Raw genomic sequence first — 21,670 nt, forward strand, 5'->3', positions numbered from 1 at the left:
CTTTGTCACAGTCTTTCACCCGCAGATGGTGTCGAAATGTTAAAGTGAAAGGGCCCTTTAAGCTGATTGGGGTGGAGTGCATGAACTGCGGTGCTTTATGTGCCTCGTATATGATCCCTTTTAATGGCCCGGTGTCACAGATAATCACAAGTGCCTTCTCTGCGCACGAGGTTTCGCCCGTTAAGTACATCCTGAAATATTCTTTTTACGAGGGGAAGGGTTGGACGCGTTGCTGTCGTCTGTTTGAGAGGATAAGTGGTGATCAGTGGTCCTTGTTGATTGTGCACAAACGAGTCACTTGCAAAGTTGAAAACAGTGTAATGGAGTTAAAGTAGCATTTTTGACTGGCTTGAAATTAATTAAATGTTTGAGGGTCCAAGGAAATAAGATCCTTTTTTTCAGTATGCTTCACTCTGAAATGTCCTGTTCTGGCTGCCTCTGACAGAACTGCAGCGTGGCTTTCATAGTATAATACCGTATACAACGTTGAATGCTGCTCTTTTGCATCATATTTCCATTTGACAGACATCAAAGACATCCAGCTCTGTGTAGGACCTTGTTTTGCTGTCTTCCAATTTCTTGCAGTCCACGGTCAAACATGTTCAGTGATTGGATTTAAGTTCTTACATCACAAATGGTTGGAGCTCGGCTTCCTGCAGCCCTGTCACATCAACACTGACTTCCATCAACAAGACATCATCCATCTCCCCTAACGATTCTCAACCGTGCTCCATGTTATTCTCCCTATGAGGCCTTGGCACCTCCTCTCCATAATGAGGCGGCGAAGAAAAGGGGCGCAGATTAGAATAACAGCCTTAACTAATCCATAGCGGGCCGATGAGGCGCCACGTTTGGGGAAACCGTGTCATTTCTCATTTTGCAGTGCCGTGGCAAAATCTCTCCTCTCTCTCAACCCCCACGCAAAAACAAGCCCCAAGAATAGCGACTGTGGCAAGCCGCCGGCACAAGGACGGCAATCAACAAACCATGGCTCCTTCTCTTGTCTCTATTTTCCGTCTCTCTCTTTTTCTCAGCTCTCGCCGATAGTCGAAAGAGAACTGAGAGGAAATCCATGCCTCTGACTGTTGTCTTTGGAAATCAAAGATGAGTTACTGTTGGAAGGGAACCGTTGAGGACTTCAGTCCACACTTTAGGAGGCAGACTGCACTGCTGCTGATTGTTATCGACGAGTCTTGTCCTTCAGTGATGGGCAAATAAGGTGCTCTTGAATTAAGGCAACTTTCCAGTCAGTGGCTTTTAAGAATGGGTTTAAACCTCACGGGTCCTGGTGTTCACAAGGGATCCTTATTGGCGACAATGTGTTTTTTTTAAGTAGACAGGTGTTCATTACTACACAATACTTAGCTACAATCCCTTGTGCTAAGATCCGAGGCAAACTACATTTAGAAGCTCAGTCCAACTGAAAAAAAAAAAAAAAACAACCAGCTGGCTAACAGTCAGCTACCAACTAGCAACCAACAAGAAGACACCAGCTAACTAGCCTAGCCAACAGCAGTAGGCCCACGTAATCCCATCTCCCGGTAGAGTCCAGCATTGATGCCAGCATTTCAACCACCCTGACAGTAGGTTCAGTAAGAAGTAATGGGATATGCGACTACATTTCAACCAATACTTCTCCCTTGTGCCAAGATCTGAGGCAAAACACATTTAGGCAAACTGTAAAACTGATCAGCAGGCTAGCAGCCAGCTAGCAACCAACAAGAAGACACCAGCTAACTAGCCTAGCCAACAGCAGTAGGCAGTTTGCAGCACATCATTGGGGTTTTCAAGTGGTCACCTCCCTTCACTGATGTTATAGCTATAGCTATAGTTATAGCCCACTACACCCCAAGAAGACTTAACAGTGAGTTCCACCATCCTGGAGCCACCACACAACGGTGTGACTTTCAACTGAGAGATTATCTTAGCTCAACTACTATTATTAGACCATGTATTATAGTCTGATGTGGTAATCTTGGTCATTTTAATTTGTGGAGTTGGGGAACAGCGGGTACATAATATTACAGCAAAACAAGCTACTGTCAAGGGCAAAATTTGGCCACTTTCCATCATCTGATCTGATTTTAGGCTGCACACAACACTGGTCTGTGAATAACAGCACAGTAAAATGAATCGATAACCAAGCTGAGAAGTTGTGTAGCTTGTCGACTGTAGCTCTTCATGTAGCAGTTCACTGTGGCTGCTCCTTCTTCCTTTACTCTTAGATGAATCCCAAACTGATCCACAGCCAAGAATATGACATATAGTTGGTTAAGAATTAGCAGTTTGTGCTATACTCACTGACTAACACATTGCATGAATGCATCAAGCCAACATGTGATTTGCCACCTAAATGCTTCTAATGTGAAGCAGCGGCATGTATGGTTTACACTGGCAGTAATCGATTGATCATTCTACATTCATAGCCAGATATGTGAAAGTTGGCACTGACATCCAGTTTATTATAATTCAAATATATATTCATATTGCAATAATTTCACCTTTTTGCTGCCTGTTCTGGCGATTCAGCATTAGATCTACTGAAATTAAACTGTTTGAGATTCATTGACACACAGTTAATCTGAAAAGAACACAAAGGATTATGTGCATTATGTTGAATATATTTTAATTCTTGCTAAATTTACATTTTGGAAAGGCTCACTCAGCAGCAGGAACAGTCTTTTACAAGAGTGTTCACATTGTTCTGTCTATTCAACAGACCGAGCATTATTTAAAAAAATATGCTGATGATACAGTCATATTCAATATAAATGCAAAAACAGAGGCACTAAAATAGATCCCTGAGTAACTCCTTTGTACCAACACTACAAGCTACGGCCAATGAGGCAAATAATCATGAAATCAAAGCAAAGCAAAAGGACAAAAGTGTTTTAATGAACAAATTATCATGAAACACATGAGACTAACAAGGTTAGTGTGTAGGGGATTGCAAAGCTTACTTAACAAAAGCAATAACAGCTTGTGGAGCTGGTGCAAATGGAGTTGTGAAAATAATTATTTTATAAAGATTTAATCATCACTAACATTAATACCTATGTCATATCATCAAACATATTATCAGAAAGGAAACCAATTCGCTGTTGTGATTATCTTCTAATTAAAACCTGTCACTATGCTGTCACAATCAAGTTAAATATTAAGAAATCTTTTCAGGTAAACGAATACGCCGTTGCTAGATTCAATATGAGTCACATTCTTTTATTGCCACAACACAGAGTGAGGAATGCACTGCGGTTTTGGCCATTTTCTATCACTCGCACAGCAGCTGCAGGTAATACTATGAATGCTGATGTTGGTCTGTGTGGAGCACCTTCTGTTGCGTGCTTCTGTCCAGCTTACGGTTGTAATTCCTCTTTCCCTTTCCCCGTATAGGAAGCATTTTAGAATTTCGTTCTCTAAGCTAAGGATGGGACTGGAAGCATGCAGAAGCCTTGACAGATTGCAGCTCCCCACTGTGTGTGTTGATATATGCATGAGGCCTTGATGAATGCTCAGCATGACTGTGTCTGTTTGTTGCAGGAGTCTGCTTCTGTGTTGCACATCTGGTTGCACTCTGTATGTTTATGATGTGTCCATGCATTTATGCGACGCAAGTTTTGCATCATTTTGTTTACATGCGTGCCAGGCGAGGGGTGAAGTAGCTGCTGGCTGCTCTCGCCAGCGTCTGTTCGGCTGTAATAAGGCCTGATTTAAGGCTGACCGGGAACAGTGCCTCGTCCCTCATTTCCTCCGCAACCAGTGAAGATGAGATCTCTTCACAATATTTACCCAGGGAATAATGATGTTTGATATGACTCGCTTCTGGGTGTGTCTCTGCGAGGGCTATTTTCACCCACTGCTGCCACTGAGAGAGAAAACAGACAGAAGCTATGTCCACAGGAAAAAAAAAAAAAAAAAAAAACCTCAGATCATTGTTTATGGATGATGCTAGGTCGGTGTATTTCTGTGCTTGGCCTTCAGAATGAAGAGCTGCTGTGATGCGCTGCTGGTAGCGTGACTCACACTCGGTTTCGTAGCTTACTGCATTTCGCTTGGATGCTCCTGACCAACTCATGTTGGCTTCAGAGTGAAATGCTCAAGACTGAAACAGTATAGAAAGCCCAGGCACAGTCATGCAAGGCCAGATACTTTAGATTGAGAGAAACATAAAATTCCAGTGACTGTTCCTTCCTGTGTCTCTGTCTGGTCGTTGTGGCTGCTTTTCATCTGTAATTTCAAGTAGTCTCTTTGTTATTTGTGCCTCTTTTTTTAATGCCCATTTTGATTCTCTCTGTAGTAATTTTGGATCTGTTGTCGTGGTCTTTTGCAGTCATTCTCTACCATTATTTCATTCTGGGTCTTTTTTTTATATTTTGCATCCCTCTGTAATAATTGTTCATCATGTGGTCATAACCTTTGTGGTTTCTGACATAATGTTCCATCTTCGACCCAACACATAGTACACTCACCTTGCATTACACTGGGCACTCTAATGAAAATGAATGAATTCTGATATCAACCTTGCACTAAATCCTCCTACATGACTGTTAGACCGTATAGTCTATGGCAGGGGTGTAAAACATGTGGTCCACGGGCCAAAACTGCCTCACCAGAGACCAGAGGATCTAATCTGGCCCACGGCGCAAAAGTGCAAAATGCATGAACTACATAGAAAACTACTGGTACTTGGGTAAGGTTCATTGAGTATATGGGATGTCCTATGGTCAACATGGTTCCTGAATGCACCATAGTCTTGTGTTATAGATGTATGGACAGGCGTATATTTGATTAGACAATTAACCTATCTGGTTTCAAGTGGAGTGGGGCCGAGAGGAGAGAGACGGAGCAAGAAAGCCACTAAAACTTCCACTAAACTTGTCCACTAACAATATTTAAAGTTAGCCTGTACAATTTATTGTAATTGTTTGCTTCAGAGACATGAGAGACTTGAGAGACATGAGAGGCCCAGTGGGAGCCTTTTTCCATCAGGAATTCTACTTAATTGAAGCTAAAGCTGGCTAGCTTCTCATGCTAGCAGCAGGAGAGACTTGTGCTTGGGAAACACTTGTTGCAGCAAACTGCTGAGAACCTACTGGACACTAATGGACGTGGACGTGTTTCTTCACAGTGATGGGACATCACTGAAGGAGGGTTTTTGCCAGATTACATCTAACGACATTCAGCATCCCAGGAACTGTGAGTACTGTCAAGACAATGAACTGGATTCAAATGAACCCCAACATGTGTACCGGAGACTAATCTAGAATCTATTCAAAATACATTTGCTTGTTTTGATATTAAACTCAGAGGTGAAGACCACCTGACCTTCGAGAAGTACATTTGTGATGATGTATTTCCTGGTAATGAATAGAGAGCTATGGGGCTCCGGTGGTTTTGTTAATGTATGGGAGAGGCAGCATAGCTGTATATGAAGCTAACCAAGTGTCTCTGTCCCTAGAAAGAGTCATATTGTATAACTGCTGGTATACAAACACTCCAGATTTAATACTTAGACCTGTCATCTGTTCACCTTCCATGCAAAGACTGAAAACCAACAGTTTTGAAGTGAGTTATCCACATTCCTGTAAAATTCAATACAATACAAAAGTAGCTGCTACTCCTCATTTGTCCACTATTTTAGTAAGAGTAGTGAGTTTGACAGCCCTGTAATGTTCAGTTTATGCTGAAACATCATCAGAAAGGTTTTGTCCAGCAGGAAGAGGTGATAGCGCCACTGAGCTGCTGTTAGCTAGATGCTGTGTGCTAGCTAACAGAGTGAGAAGTTTCTCTGTAACAAGTCATTTAGCTTAGCTGTTCTATGACTTTGCATATTTTCTTGATAGACACCAGTCAGAGTAAAAATTACTTAATGTACTAAAACTATGTTAAAATGCTGCTCATGCTATTGGGTGCTATGCTATGCTATGCTATGCTATGCTAGCATCAGAGTTCAGTGAAGAGGATCCTTTTGATACTAAAGTTCAGAAATATGGGTTTTGACTAACGTTGGTTTCAGATGTGCTCTTGTTTTGCTTCTCTTTGTGAAGGGTTTGCATCGCTTTGCGTGTTGCAGTCATTTAGAGTCTATATGTGTACTGTTGTTTGGGTTGTTGTTGTTTTTTCACTGTATTTTGTGATTGTTCTGACTCTTTTTACAGACGCGGTTACATCACCGAAAACAAGCAGTCATTCACACCACATTGTGTGTTTTGGTTGTTTTGCGACTCTATCACTTTCTTGTCGTTTCTATTACACCTCTTTGTGAACGTTAATTTTTCGTTTCTTTATGATGTATTTTGTGTGTTTGTGTCATTTTGTGTCTTACAATCAGTTTGCGTCTTGAGGTTGTTGGGCATCTTATTGCGTAATTTTGTATCTCTTTGTGGTCATTTAGCTTAATTGTGTGTCTCTTTGTGGTCATTTAGCTTCATTGTGTGTCTCTTTGTGGTCATTTAGCTTTATTTTGTGTCTCTTTGTGGTCATTTAGTTTTATTTTATGCCTCTTTACTGTTGGTAGTAAAACCCATTGCCCTTCAGTATATGCAGACAGTAAGGAAATGCGGATGCCTTGGATCTATTAAACTAATACTAGTGATAATGTGCAGTGAGGTAAATATGTCTAAATATTTCCAAAATAGGGAAATCATTTAAATCCGTGTTAACAAGACACTTTGTTAAATATTCAACGTTCCAAATCAAATCTAGGGAATGTTTCCTCAACAGTTCAGCTCGAATGTTGCTCCAGTAACACGGTGTAGTATTTACCTCTCCACAGCCTCTGTCTCTCTGAGGAACACAGTCATTTGCATGGCTGTTTGTCAAGCCATGTTAATATTTACAAAGATTTGCAACCATTTTAATCACGCCACATAAAAGGTATACAAAGTTGTTTGTGACTGCTCCGCCGCCGCCGAGCAGTCGGCACATTCCGTACTGCGGCGCACATTAAAAAAGATTGCGCTTTCTCCCGAGCAGCAATTGCAAATCACAGACGTCAGAGAGGCGGAGGAAAAATAGATGACTGCAATGGCAGTTTGAGTCTAACCAAAATGCATTTACATATTAAACCGCACAGCAGCAGCAGCGGTGGCGGCGGTGGCAGCGGCAGTAGCGTGCGGGGCGAGGCTCTCTTTGGATTGCACGCTCCCGCCTGCCTTCCCCTCACTGGAAGGAGTAGTAGGGGCCTCGGCGCCGTGACTGCAGTACCGTAAATTTGAAGTTGTTTACGGATGCTGCCATCTTGGTGCGCTCCGGGAGGGAAACTTGGAGCGGGGCCTATTACCGGCAGCTTGATGAGAGTGCAGTGAGGCGAGTTAATTAATACAACATCCCTGGGCCCACAGGCTAGGCTGTAAAGCTAACCCGGGGGGGGGGGGGAGGAGAGGTAGGCAGCGAAAAGGGACAGAAGAAAGGACAAATCATAAGTAGGATTTATCACGACATTAAAAAAAAAACTGGAGCGAGAGGCTACAGTACCTGCCAGCTAAACACAATGAAATCACACAGCAGTGAGAGGCGCCGCTGCTGTTCAGATTAAACCTTAACTCAGCCAAACATCACCTCCCATCCTTCTCCACTAAGTTCAGCCGCTGATCAGGGACTTCACCCGGCACCTGACAGCCCCAACATGGAGACGTGTGATTACGACTTCACGAATCAGACTGAGCCTCTTCTTCCCTCCAACTTGGAGGAAAAATGTCCGCCGTGGGCGTTCAGCATACATATGTGCACACGGGGTTATGCTGCACCTACATGTGTCATTAATTTTGGCTCCAGTTGAGAGGCTGTTTTTTTTTGTGGACGTTGTGAGGGTGTCCCAGATGATGTGTGGGACGTCTTCCACTACAACAGATTGAGTCTGACTTTGATTTTCAGACCCACTGTTGAGGTTGTTGAGCCATGCTCAAAGAAGGCTTGTTGTGATCCTTAGCTACGCTAGCACCACCCACAGGTGTTCCTAATAGACACTCCAATTCCCCACCTGTCAGGTAGATCTGAACGAATGATAAATCATCTTCAAGAGCCCTAACAAGTCCAGGTGCCCTTGTGTCAGCTTTGTTTTTGGATGTACAGCATCTTGAAGCTTTAGCAGCATCTACATTCACATGTAATAATTAAGCATTCAAACACCTCAGTTGGAACGGACCGGTCCCATCAAATCCTGTATATGTCTTCTTCCTATGCAATGTTGAGCTTGTAAACAACTAGTTTTACTTAGCATTAATATTGTGAAGGTCTCCCTTGGGACTCCTCAGAGAATGACATGGGTCTTCTTTTGTTGACCCATTGTAGGGGTGGGCGATATTGGGAATTTTGGTATCAGTCTGATACCTAGTGAATACAGGGCACCGATACCAATACTTTTTAGACTGATCATTGAATAACTTTGTAACTTTGCATTTAGTTGATTATGCTTAGTCAAATAAACCTGTTTCCATTAACTACTATTACATGGCAATATAAAACAAGTTAACAGTATTAAAATTAAATAATTCCCCTTTTATTACATATAATAGTTTTAGAAAAAAATCTGTGCAAAATAAGAAAAAGGAGCAACGTAACAAAAATATAAATATAACAATGTAAACAACACAACAACAATGCAAAATAAAGTCAGTAACAAAGTCAGCTCAGCTTCCTGTATAATTGTCTTCTCTTCTCAGTACCAACTCCATTTCAATATCAGTATTAGATCCAGCTGTGCGATGCTGCTGTGCCTGATTTTTGGTTAGGAGTTGAGTGTCAGACTCCATATCCACCTTTTACTACGGATGAGGATGGAGAAGCTCCTGCAGACTTGGAGAGAATCTGCATGAAGTCTGTGACGAGTAATTTACTGGATAAACTGTAACAAAAGTATTGATCTCATCCTGCTACTGCTACCGATACTAGCCTGGGTATTGATATTATCCATATTTAGATCGATATGTGCAGCCCTAGTCTTATGTAGTGAGGGGAGGGGCCTCTGTGGATCATCCCACAGATACTGGATCAGTTTGGGATCTAGTGAATTTGGAGGCCAGGCCTTGTGTTGTTTCTTTGGGGATGGCTGCTGCCATCAAGGAGTGGGGTTCCTGGTCTGGTCTAGGCGGGTGCTACATGTCTAAGTAAAATCTACACGAATCTCAGGTCCTACAGCCGAACATAGAATCGTCAGAAGATGATCAGCGTTATTCACTTCTCCTGTCAGTGGTCATAATGTTGTGGTGATTCAGGACCACCCTGGCTTTTACTCAAGCTAGAACGTGTAGAATATATTTTTCCTGCTGCTGGAATCAGCGGATTCACGACTGAACGTGCAGTGAGACTGACAGCAGCTCTCCAGCGAGACACAGCATCACGGTCCATCCCACACCAACACAAACATGAAACAAATGGATCGATTGTCCTCCTTCACCTCTTAAACAGACAAAAAAAAAAAAAAGAAACGAAAGGAACGACTTTGGTTTTTCCCTTCCCCTGCAACTGATTTTTGGTTAGCTCAGATGCTGTCAGCCAGGGCACGGCAGTTGTTGCTTCCTCTTAACTTTGCCTCTGTGTGAGCAACTCGTGTCTGTTGAGCTCCATCAAACAGGAGGAAAACTTGCCTGGAGACAGAGGAGTCCATTGGGAGGTCCTCGCATCCCCCCCTTTCACGCTCACTCTTCATTCATTCTGGCTGCCAAATAAAACAACTTTGGGACCAAGGTTGTCAAACAACCAATCCTTTCTTTTTTTAGTTCTCCAGCTGAGGGATTAAAAAAAAAAAAGAAGCAAATAACAATCTGCAAACCCAGCTTTCCAGGACTATTTTTTTCAGTAATTCAGAATGAATCCACGTCTTAATGAACGGCCGGCCGGCGCTGTCTGAGGCTAAACAATGATAGCATTTTTTAATGATGAAGCTCCCTCATTCAAGTTTATCACGTTTGCAAATCAGCCAAATGACGGCAGCGGAATACTGTAAATAGCTCGCCTTGCCAGTAGACACAAAAGAGATCAGGGGCTATAAATACCCCGAATAAATCCTCCTAATCAGGAAGTGAGCGAAGCATGAGTCGAGTTGATACGGGAAACCGGTGGCTCAATCCCATTTTAAATGCTTTCGCCAGCTTTTCCTTTCGGTTAGTGTTTAGAATTCACTCGATAATTACCATATTAAAATGCATGTAGGAGTCTGTGCAGTTGTGGTGGGAAAAGATAAGACTGCGAGAGTGGGGATGGTGGTGGGGGGGGGAGAAAAAAGAAAAAGGAAAAAGTAAACCGGAGGCCTATCAGTCAGTTCTGAATTGCTTTATAATTACTAAGATGCACAGACATAATTTCCCTCTAAAAATAATGCGAAGTTTCATTTCCCTCCCTTCCCTTCATGTGTGCGGTGGGTTTTGGGGAGGTGGGGGTAACTCTCTCTCTCCTCTCTCTGCATTAGCTTAACCTCTTCCTGTATTAGTCGGTGTGGTGCCATGTTAAGCACAGCGTAGCCTAGTTTCTGCACAGCGTGAGCGTCGCTGCCTCCCTGTTTTGGGATCGCAGAAGAATCCAAATATTCTGACACATTGGGGTTGTATCCATGAACGTGACACACTGTGTCGCTAAAAGTTCCCTTTCAACTCGTCGGAGCGTTATTTGCATAGATGGCTCGTAAGGTTTAATCTTTTGCGTACGCAGACACATTCAGTGGTATTTTTAAACGTATCCTTTTGCAGAGATAACCCCTCCACGCGCACACAAACACTGAACGGTGGGAGCTGATGGTAACGTTTGGCCTTAATTAGAGTGAACCAGACGGTTTAATGGGCTCCGTGATGGACGTTCGGTTATTAAAATTTAGGACACGTTTGAATTTTTAGGCCAAGTGAAGTGTTCTGTTGATAATTATTACGTTGTTAAGAGCTTTTGGGTAGTTTCCAGTGTTATGGAGGGGTCAGGACTCCAGCAACACTTGTTGTATACGGAGCAGCTTTATTAGACCGACATGTTTCGGCTCGTGGCACCGGCGTCATCAAGGCCACAAGCCCAAACATGTCGTATTAATAAAGTTGTTCTATTTACAACAAGTGTTGTGCCACAAATAATTTTTTTTTTTTTTTTTTCCCTCTTCTGTTTCTAGCGTTACCCATCTAAGTATAACCCCGGCTATTTTAGACGGAAGAAACTGCTGCGCAGTGTGCAATATAAACATCTTGACAGCCCATATGGGGGTTTAAATGTCTTCTGGGAGACGTATGATTGTCGTTTAGCCTTGTGGATGCCGTGGATCACGAACGTATTCGTGATCCCTCACGTTTTTGCAGCTGCGGCTCAAGTGAATAGAGCGGGTCGTGTAACAGTTTCAGGGCCACTGGTTTGGTCCAGTTTCTTCCAGGCATCCTTTGGCAATACATGGAACCAGAGCTGCTCCTGGGGGCAGGTGGGCGAGAAGCACGGCCAACAGATCCAACGATTTAGAGTTTGACTTTTTTCTTTAAGACCACCACCGGGTCAACATCTCTTCTTATCCTGTGAAATATCTCCATACCAATGCCAGTGTTTGTGGTTCCCAGAGGACGAATCTTAATGACTTTAACATTCATAAACCTCGTGGAGGCGACCTCTTCATGTTTCTTTATTGTGATGAATGAACCTAATGCATTCGTTTGAGGGTGTTACCTGCTAAATTAATGACATTCTCGTTGGTTGGGGGGTGTTGTTTCTGGACCAGGTTTTTGCAGGATTGTGTCCTGCGCACTAGCTTCTAACCAGACCTGCGTTGGTGTCTTTTTGGTTGACCTGGTGGCACTAAAGCCGACCCCTCTGATTGGCTTTTCAGCTTTGAGGAGCCAATGCGCAACGGTTGGGTGAAAGCAAGAGACGTTTTTCATCCTCTCTCAGCTGAGCGCGGAATATAAAACAACTGAATGACAACCAGCAGCTCATTTTAACTGACAAATTCAGACCTGCTGCTACGGAGCATTATTTCCTCTCAGCATATGTTCTCGTCGGCCGCTGGCTGTGGTCTGTGTTCAAGTGCGGATTTTATATAGGGACGACATGAGGGCTGTCTTTGATGTGGGTTTGGTACGTCTGGGCCTTGCATGCCAAATTATAAGGACGTTAAATGCTAATGCCCTCGTGGAGCTGCAGTGTATTTGTACGCTCTTCCGGCTGTCCTCACGACGGCAGAGTTTCAGAGTCAAGGTTTCACCAGGCGTCGTTCAGTTCTCCAAAAAACGTCCCGTTAAGGCTCAAAATTAGAACAGAAAACTGTCGCTTTCAGTGACCAGGATGTAATGTGATGTATGATGTATAATCGCCACAGTCTGGGAAAATGTGAGCTTTCCTGAGGCAGACTGTAGCCCACAGCTATGGCAACACAGCCTGGGACAGAAATGGAAGAGAATTGGGAAGGTTGCAGGGGGAGAAGGGGGGAGCAACGACCGTCAGGTTCTCCTATGATGAAATATTGATGGCGCTGACTTTGATTCTGCAATAGGCACTTTTGATCCAGATCTGTCGCGGCAGAAGAGACCCCCCCCCACCACCACCCCGTTTCCCCCCCCTCGCCCCCCTACCCTCCTCACATTCTTCCTCAGGTGCATCGTTGGTCTTTTCGAAAAATACCATCCGCCCTCCGCTGTCTTTGATCAAATGTGTAGACTCTGAAGGGGAACTTATAGAGATCAATGGCGTGTGTATGCAGGCAGACAGACACTGTAAGTCTATAGCTCAATATGTTGCAGCGGCTGCTGGACGGGTGCCAATGACGGGGCTTTGCAGTTAGTCAGTTGTTGACTTTTATTTATCGCGACGGCTGCTGCTGTAATTGATGACTGAATCAACACAGTCTGGAATGGCAACCGCTGACTTCTTTGCTTTTTTTTGGGCTAAGCAGCAATCTCCTTCGCCTCTACGCACTCATCTGAAATTTAAATCCAATACTTCCAAAAGAGGAAGAGGGGGGCAAAAAAAGAAAAAAAAAGAAAACTGTATTATTTAAAGAGGGCGATTTCATTAACAAAAACTCGGGGCATTGTTCAGGCTACGAATCCTGAGGCTACTGCGTGTTGTTCATCTCTTTGCTACCTCTACATGCTTTTCTGCCTCTTTTATTCTCTTAAAAGAGTCAAGTGCTCTTTTCTTTTGTCTGTGTGTGTGTGTGTGAGTGTGTGTGTCCAGTGCAGCGCTGTGTCCCTGTGTAATGGAGCAGAGAGCCATCTGTCTGTCTGGCCAGCCATCCGTCCACATCCCCAGATCCTATCAGTGTGTCTCACCTGCTAATGAGAAGCTAGCAGGTACTCTGCCGCGGCCCTTAAAATGGATGACTTTCCTTTCACAGCGGCGGCTGCCGCGCACACTTGCCTCCCGCCTGACTCTTCTTCTTTGTCCCCCTTCCCTCTGTATTCCTGTCGACATCCTGCTAATGCTCAGTCTTTCCATTTGATTCTTTTAAAGGGGCCGCCGAATCTGAAGCGACTGTTAGCCGCAGAGAGAGCTAGCGAGCGGCCGCGGCTTCCTTCCTTCCTTTCCTAAATGAATCCTGGTATCGGTTTCAAAAAGCTAAATTGGCTCCTCACTGTTTACCCTACGCTTTAGAAGAACGCAGCACTTATGCTTTCCTCCCTCTCCCCGGAAACCTGTGTTAGACAACACGAAAATAATGGCCCGGCCCGGCCGCGCTATATGTTTGAAATGCAAAGCAGCACCGCATACTTACAGCTTCGTTAATAATTGCCATAATTGTATAAGTATGTGGAAACTGCTACACAAAATGGAGCAATGACTATTATCAGGTTGATAACCAATAATTACTTACAAACTCTGTGCTCATTAAGCAGCTCCTGCAGAGAAATTGAGCTCGATATAGCCCTCCAGAATCCCCTCCCCTCGCCCACCAGGATCCCGCTGCTCTCCGTCTCCCTCTCGTTATATATCCCCGTTTTTCTCCTCTCTCCTTAGCCTTAGCATTCTGCCTTTCATTCTTGCCGTTCAATCGCTTTCCGTCCCCTCGCTCAGTCCTGCTCGCCTCTGTCCCTGCCGTCTCGCGGCCTTCCGTCCTCCATCTCTGAGCGGTGATCACCGTAATTCTTCTTCCCTCCACACATTTTCCTGCTACACCCTGTTTATTTATGTACGGGCCACGCTGCTCTCTACCTCCCTCCTCTCTCCGGTCTTTCTCTCCCTGAAAGATTAACCATCCCCTCTGCATCTCTTCTCATCTATCATCCTAATGGGGGCTACAAGAGGGAAAAAACAACAATTTGCAGAGGGAGAAGCAGCCGCAGAAGGGCAAGGAAAGTGTCTGGATTGCCACTGTCGATCAAGTTCAAGTCAGTCACCGGTTTAATTTACGCGGCGCTGTCGCCGCCGAACAAGACCTCATCCCAACTGTCATCTGCAACGGCACGGTAACATCTTTCAGCACCGCACAACAACGCTCCTACATGCTAATACCTAAATGACAGTGATGCTCATGTTAAAGTGGCTGTGATCCACAGAGACGGGGACGCCGCCGCTCTAGTTTGATGATGTTTGCGACAAATAGGAAAAATGAAAGTAATACGCTAGAATATGTGGAGAGGAAAACTGCGACAGAAGCCTAAACATGCACATCTAAAATGGTCCAATCTTTCATGTTGAAAATGTAATCTGTATATAAAAGATGGAAGTAACCACCAAGGCTGAAAAAATGAAGGCAATGCCGAAGTGGCTTAAAGTGTAATACCACTTATTGCCACTTGGTGCGGGCTCCAAAAAAAAAAAGACTATGAATCTTATTTAACAATCATCAACTTCTCTTTTCCTGAATTACTAAGTCAATTAATTTTAATTCCTGATGATTCTGTATCTAAGTATATACCAGACCTCAAAGAGAGGTGCACCTGTTCTGATTGACATATTGTCAGTATTGACCATTGACTGTATATACTATGGACAAACCCATCATGGATTCTGAACCTTGAAAATGAAGCCCGAAGTGGGCGGAGTCTGTTTTCGGCATGTTGGATGAGCTTTACTCCGCCCACCCTCGGATACTCCAAACATGGGATCATATCGGACATTGCCCACCCAACTCTGCACTACCTGTTAGCTCAGGCTACCACCTCTACTTAGAAAAAAAATAATCCCCCTTACAGTTGTCATGAGTACTGAAATAAACCATTGAGACCAGAATATTTTTTGTACCAGGCTGTAAACATAATATTGCTGTAAAGTTGGCCTTTTTAATATGGGGGTCTGCTCCCTTTCAGGGCCTCAAGTGGCCACTCGATCAACTACAGTTTTTTTGCACTTCAGGTTACCGCCTGATTGTGATGCACGTAAAAAAAAAAAACAAAAAAAAAAACGAATTATTGCCTTAATCGGACTATAACAGGAGAACTTGAGTGCATGTAAACACGTTCTCATTGTCTGATTGAGACACCCAGATAATGCGATTGGAATCGGGAGTTTTCATCGGATAATGCGCGTGCGCATGCTCCACGACCGCTGCGCTGGCGTGTGACCCCGGAACAACGTGTCCAAGAAAGCCGATCATAGGAGAAGAAGAAGAGAAACGGAGCCGTCTGAGGGATAGTGCCGATCTTACCTGCACCAGAAGTAGCGTGAACATTACGTACAAGATTAAAAAATGTACTAATATCCGTCTGGTTGTTGTTTGAAATGCCGGTCTGCCGCATGAACGACTGCGTTCACGTATTAACGTGGTATAATCCCGCTGAAAAGACACGTATCGCCACCTAGTGTGGAGGAGGAGGACAGTTATTCGATTTTCTTGCGCTGCATGTAAACTGGGACAAGGACTGTAGTGAGAAAGTCGAATTTTGAGCATAGCTCGATTAAAGTCTGCATGTAAACGCACCGACTGACCTTAGCTCTCAGTCAGATCAACCTCTCTCCTCTACAGCTCCTCCACATATGGTCTTGTCTGGCTCCATGAATCCAAGATGGCGACACCCAAACAGACCCTAAGCTTCAAAAGAGTAGTCCGCACACCAGAGAGCGACGTCACCGTGGTTACGTCCGTCTACTGCTAAAACAGCAGTGTTTCAGAGTGTGTTAATGGATGAACGTGAAATATTGTGAAGCTGTAAAGTCTGTGTTTAAAAAGCAGGAATCAAAATGAATCCGCTACTTTTGGGTCAGTCATCAGTTGCTCATAAATAATGTGTTTCAAAATAAGTACATTTTGGATTTATTTGCCAAAACTGGGGAATTAATGAATTGAGCAAAATTCTTATTCTTTCCTAATTATGTGGAGACCACTGCACATAAACCTATCGTTCTTCTCCTCATCACTAGGGTAAACAGCAGCGGTAAAACATGCCCAGAGCTGACACAAAACAAAAAAAGGATCATTCGTGGAAAAAGGTGACACCGGCCCATGGCAGATGGTGAGTTCAGTCCCTGTTTTCTGATTCAGTTTGTCTTTAAACACACCAAATCCCTGCTGCAAACGTTGTGACAAAGGTATGACATTATGAGTGTTTATGCAGATTGGCAGCAGCCCGTTACGTCCCCGTTGGCTAATTTCAATTTGTAGCCAGTGTTTGTTCCTTTTTGTCAGCGCCGTCTGTCCTTGTTTGATATATGTTGTTGTAACTCAGACTGTTCCCCTGACATTAGGCACATTCCAGGTTTTTTTGATTTATTTATTTTTTTTTTAAGCCGTGCACCTGCAGGCCGGGCGCGCACCATTTGGCCTCTTGAGTCGAGTCGGCCTTTCGCGTCGCCGGTTTCCAGCCGCGGACCGACTCACATTCGCGACGGCGAATGTGCTGATGCGGATCACAGGAAACTGAAAGATGTCTGAACTCGCTCTCAGCCAACCTCCTCCTCTGTAAGTGGGAGAAGCCAACTGCGGGAGGCTCCTGGTAACCACATGCTATCACAGCTCGGCCTTCCAGCCTCCAACCGCGACACGCTTACACTCATCCACTCCACAGGGGAAGTGTTGAGCCTCGCTCGCCGACGTGAGAGCACAAACACAGAAACATTCACCCTCCACCAGATAGGCTGCACCGCTTATACCCCCCCTCCCCTCCCTCCCTCCTGGTTTCACATTTCTCTCTTTCCCTGCTCCTCCCATTTCTGCTGCCTACTCGGTTAGTTTGTCTCCCTCCTGCTCTCAAAGAGCCGTTTTCCCCCTGGCGTCGTCCCCGTCTCTGTCATTTTTGTTGCTGTTTATTTGTCTGAGTATCTTTTCTCCTCCTCCCCCTTCCCTCACCCATCCCCCTGTCAATATTAGTCTTTGTTCGTCTGCGTCTCGAACGCTCTCACTCCTCTCAGTGAGGCGGCGCGTGACGCTGATGCTTCCGTTTACCTGCTGCTGTTTGGACGTATTGTGGATTTCAAGCTAATTCCTCAGACTGGTATCGTTGTTATTCCGCTCTGTCCACCTCTATTAGGACAAAACATTCACACGGTGTTGTCTTCAAAATTTTTACAGCTGAAATTGAACCAACCGTAGTTATGGCACAAAGACTATAAAGCAGGCATAACATTATGACCACCTCCCTAATATTGTGTATGACTCCCTTGTGCCTCCAAAACAGTTGTAGCTCATCAGATGATGGACATGGGTCTTCTGAGGGTGCCCTGTGGTGTTAGTGGGGGTCTTTGGGTCCTATGGGTTGAGGGGAGGGGCCTCTGTGGATCATCCCAGGTCAAAAAGATGCTGACAAGATGGTCAATGTCGTTCATTTCTCCGGTCATAACAGGAATAATAAGGAACAGTTTGGTGTTCCGTGGTAATAAATAGACACATTGTGTGTAAACTATGAGCCTAAAAAGAGAGGTTTCATAGTTAAGTGGAAGAATTAGAGGACGTTAGGGAACTAGACAGTCGCTTACATAACCAACATATCAGACAACCTTAAAATGCTTGTTGTGCAGGAACTGTTTGCAGTGAGTAAATACCCAAATCTACGCTGTGAGATGCTCAGGAACCAGCCCTGCGGAGCCGGTGAAGACCAAAACGAATGAAGACAATGAAAAGGCTGCTTCACATCTCCACAGCTTCATCTACACGTATAAGAGTAATGTGTTCGTTCTGCTGCCTCCAATGGGTCAAGGCAAAGTTATTTTTGCAATATTACTTTAAAAAGGTTTGAGCTGTTTGGTTGAGGGTGGTGTATTATAAAGGGAAAAAAAACACACAATCACATACGCTTAGAAGGAGGACATTATAAAAATCCATCACTTGAAAATTCAGCTTCAGAGTTATTGTAGTCCAACAAGAATATATATATATACACACACTGTATGCACTGTGTTCTCAGAGACGCCTTTAAATGGTGTTGTTTGCACAAAATACGTAGGCTAGAGGCTGAGTGTGAAGCGTCGGTATCGTGACTGAATAGACTGGAGTAAGCGCGGACGTGAGGGAGCTGGATGTGACTGTCACACGCCGACTCAACGCCAGGGTCCTTTTTTTTCCCCCCCACCCCTCTCAGCCCCAAGGGTATAACTGGCCTCCCTTCAAAGGAGGAAGCTTAAAAACAATCTCCAGAAGAGTGAAAGCGTTGCTGGGTAGTGGTGGGCGTCAGTCAACCAGTCAGTCAGTCAGTCGGTAGAGGGGCTCGCTGTCTCCCACTCCAGAGAACAGGTACCTTGAACTAGTTTCTACAAAGCTGAGTCGCAGATTTAATGCAATATAAAGCCTCTGGGCCCTTTTAGCAATTTGGAGTCAACACACAAATACGCCCACGCGCAACTGGAAAGTCTTTCCATCCCGGCCCCTTCATGTGCAAATGCGCTGAATGGAGGTGTGTAAAGTAGCGCGTGTGTGCTCAGCGTGTGCCCGGTTTCCCTTCTGAATCCTTCCCACTATTCCCTCCTTCCCTCCTCTGATCTGCAGCAGCACGTCACTGGACAGGGATGTTTAAAAAAAAAAAAAAAAAAAAGTACAGAAACACACATTTTTTTTTCTCTTTCCTCTTCCCTGATAACTGTCCATTTAAACTGTTAACTTCCAACGTGGCTCCCGCCCACGCCGCGCGGGGTGAAGCACGCCACTAATTTAACACACGATGATCATTCAGTAAAGTGAGGAGCTGTTAATACCCTGCAGACTGTCAAATCTGTTCCTTCGTGGGAGAAAGGTTTCATCCGGGGGGTAAAAAGTTCTTCACCAGACACAATGGCGCGGCCGCCATATGGCGAACGACGCGCGATTGAAGCTCCGCTCCAGATGCCTCTAACGTCACGCCGCCTTGCTGCTCTTGACTCTCGTCGGGGTGATTGGCAGCGTCTCCAGCTGTTGGCGGAGTTTCGGAGCCCGTGACGGCTCGGCGCCGTTATACTGACACCGGCTCCGGCATCTGTTGCGCATTTGAATCGTTTGAATGGAGGCGAGATGAGAGTATGCGGAGATGCGGAAACAACGTTGAGCTCATCGACCGCCTACCTTCGTGGATTCAAGAACAACGTCTGCGTGTCACATGCGACGTTGGCTCTGAGGCGTTTTTTTTTTTTTTTTTTTTTGTGTTTGTCCGACTTCGTTGGCACATTTAACAAAATTGACCACCGTTGTGCGAAATCGAAGGTGAAAGCAAATAGTTAGAGCCACAATCAAATAGAGTGTGTGGATGGGAGCTGAAGCCAGATAAATAAAAATCAGCAGTCCCTGGGCTACAGGGCCTGGGGCTATTGCATTGCTAGCAGGCAAACCGCCACCCAGCTGCCCCGGCAGAGGAGGAATATATCAGGCAGCCTATTGGATACCTGACAGCTGATGTAGCTCCCCCTTAATGAGCAGAGGGCTCCGCCGCAGAACCCCCCCCCCCAATATGTTACATAACAACATCATAGACGGCACGCTCGCTTTAGAAGCAGCCTGCTAATGCCGGCTGAAATCAAAAGATGTTAAATTCACTATACATCAGTAAAGGAAAGTCTGTAAATATTGTCCTGTAGTCTGTCCACACGGCTGTAGGTCTGGGCTTTAACATGTGAAATGCTTTTCAAAATGTTTCACAGAGAGCGGATTAAAATGAAGAAACTGTTTATTACATGTCACTATATTTATTACATCATTTACACAATTGACTTTATTGGATTTTAAATGTAAACGTACTAGAATATACATCTGAGAGGACAATACTGAATGATGTGGTGGACTTCCTTCGTATTTTTTCCTACTGAAAAGGCAAAAAGTCAAGAATATGGAAATTTCCTCCTTGGGAAGTTCTTCTAGTTTTGTTCCATTCATGTGCTCGTATGTGGGGATTTGGAGGACACGTGTTATTTTGGTTTAAATAAACGAGCTGATACGTGTTGCGTGTATATCCCTGCTCGAACACACAAACTAACACATTTAAACCATTACCACAGTAGAAAAAGAAGCAGCCTGCGCCGCGTTAGAACGTAAGTAACAAACGTAACAAAGTAACATTAATAAAGAACAATTATCTTGTCTGAGTCTATTAAGGGACACTGTTCCGTCTGTGTTTGATTTAATGTGATGTTTACTGATACTGCCGTCTATTACCGAGTCAGTTCACTGACTTGAAGGCTTTCTCTGCTCCTGCTAATGTTAGCGTACATTTAACATTTAATTATACTGGTGTCTTTCATGGCAAAAGGCCTTATATGCCAAAAGCCTCAGCATGAAGTGCTTTGCAGCAATGGATGTAGAAAATAATAATAGTGGTGAAAGAAACCCAAAAGCGCATATGAGGACTAACAATAATAATATAAAGTAAGCTGCATGAAATGATGGAAAAGCTACGTAGACAAAGACGTTACAAAAAAAAAAAAAAAAGTTAGGCAGCAGGTTACATTTGAAGCTATTTACGGAAGTCTTAGAGGATGTTAGGTTATATAACCGACGTGGTACAAAGACACAAACGGGAACAAATACATCGATTCAAGACTTTAAACCATTATTAAATTACTGGGGACAGCAGGTTTTAGCAGATATTATATTTGTTGGTTGTTAGTTAAACACACATTACTTCTAGAAAGATTTGATTTGAGACGATAATAATGTAGCAGAGCTCCTTTGATTGTGCCTGTGAATAAAGCAGTTATTTAACAGAGATTACATTAGCAGCAGTGTCCTTAGACCCAACAGTTCATCTAGTTTTGTTTTATTAATTTAATGACTCTCGCTTTAATCCTGCCGAGGTTAACCCTTAGCAGGAGTTAAGAACGCTAGTGTCCAAGTAAATGCTCTGGTCAGACGTTGACACCAAATAAAGTAGCACTGTAACAAAGTAAAGCAGTGTAGGAAGCAGTGTTGCCGAGAATCAGACACTGACCTTAGCCAGACTTTCTTGGAAGTATATATGTTCTGACAACACAGATGTCTGAGAGGACCCTCAGGACCCGGGCCTGTCACTGCAGGCTAGCCAAGGAGGAGGTGGGGTCCAAGTTATTCTAGGCTAGGCCAGTAAGATGAGGGGTCACAGTTCACTGTGTATACCCCGCTGCTTCAGCACCGGCTGACAGGCCACAGGAGTCTGAAAGTCCATGATGTACTGGCATTTGCTGGGCTCCTTCACTGATCGCAAGGCTGTCTCCGTTCCGCATGTCAGTGTGACCTAGAAAAGCACAAAGAAAGAAAAGTTGAGGTGGTGCGGGGAGAGGAGCCATTGTTAGAGCCATGCCAGTTTCATCTCGCAGAGGGAGCTGACTGAAGTTGTCCTGCCTCTTGTTTTTAATGATTTCCCAACCTTCCTTTCAACTTTGATAAAGAAACGGGGTTCGCTTC

The 21,670-nt window shown here is 44.3% G+C and overlaps 1 protein-coding gene across 1 annotated transcript in view; it reads right to left on the bottom strand.

The window, feature by feature from the left end:
• Nucleotides 1–19,943: 19,943 nt before the first annotated feature.
• Nucleotides 19,944–21,670, bottom strand: part of LOC125020625 (glucosidase 2 subunit beta-like) — a 135,466-nt gene continuing 133,739 nt past the window's right edge. The window contains exon 15 of the mRNA XM_047606079.1: nt 19,944–21,500. Coding sequence (XP_047462035.1) covers nt 21,363–21,500 — 138 coding nt within the window. The 3' untranslated portion in view covers nt 19,944–21,362. The remainder of the gene's footprint in view (nt 21,501–21,670) is intronic.

This window comes from Mugil cephalus, chromosome 1 (assembly GCF_022458985.1).
Source record: "Mugil cephalus isolate CIBA_MC_2020 chromosome 1, CIBA_Mcephalus_1.1, whole genome shotgun sequence".
Classification (NCBI taxonomy): domain Eukaryota; kingdom Metazoa; phylum Chordata; class Actinopteri; order Mugiliformes; family Mugilidae; genus Mugil; species Mugil cephalus.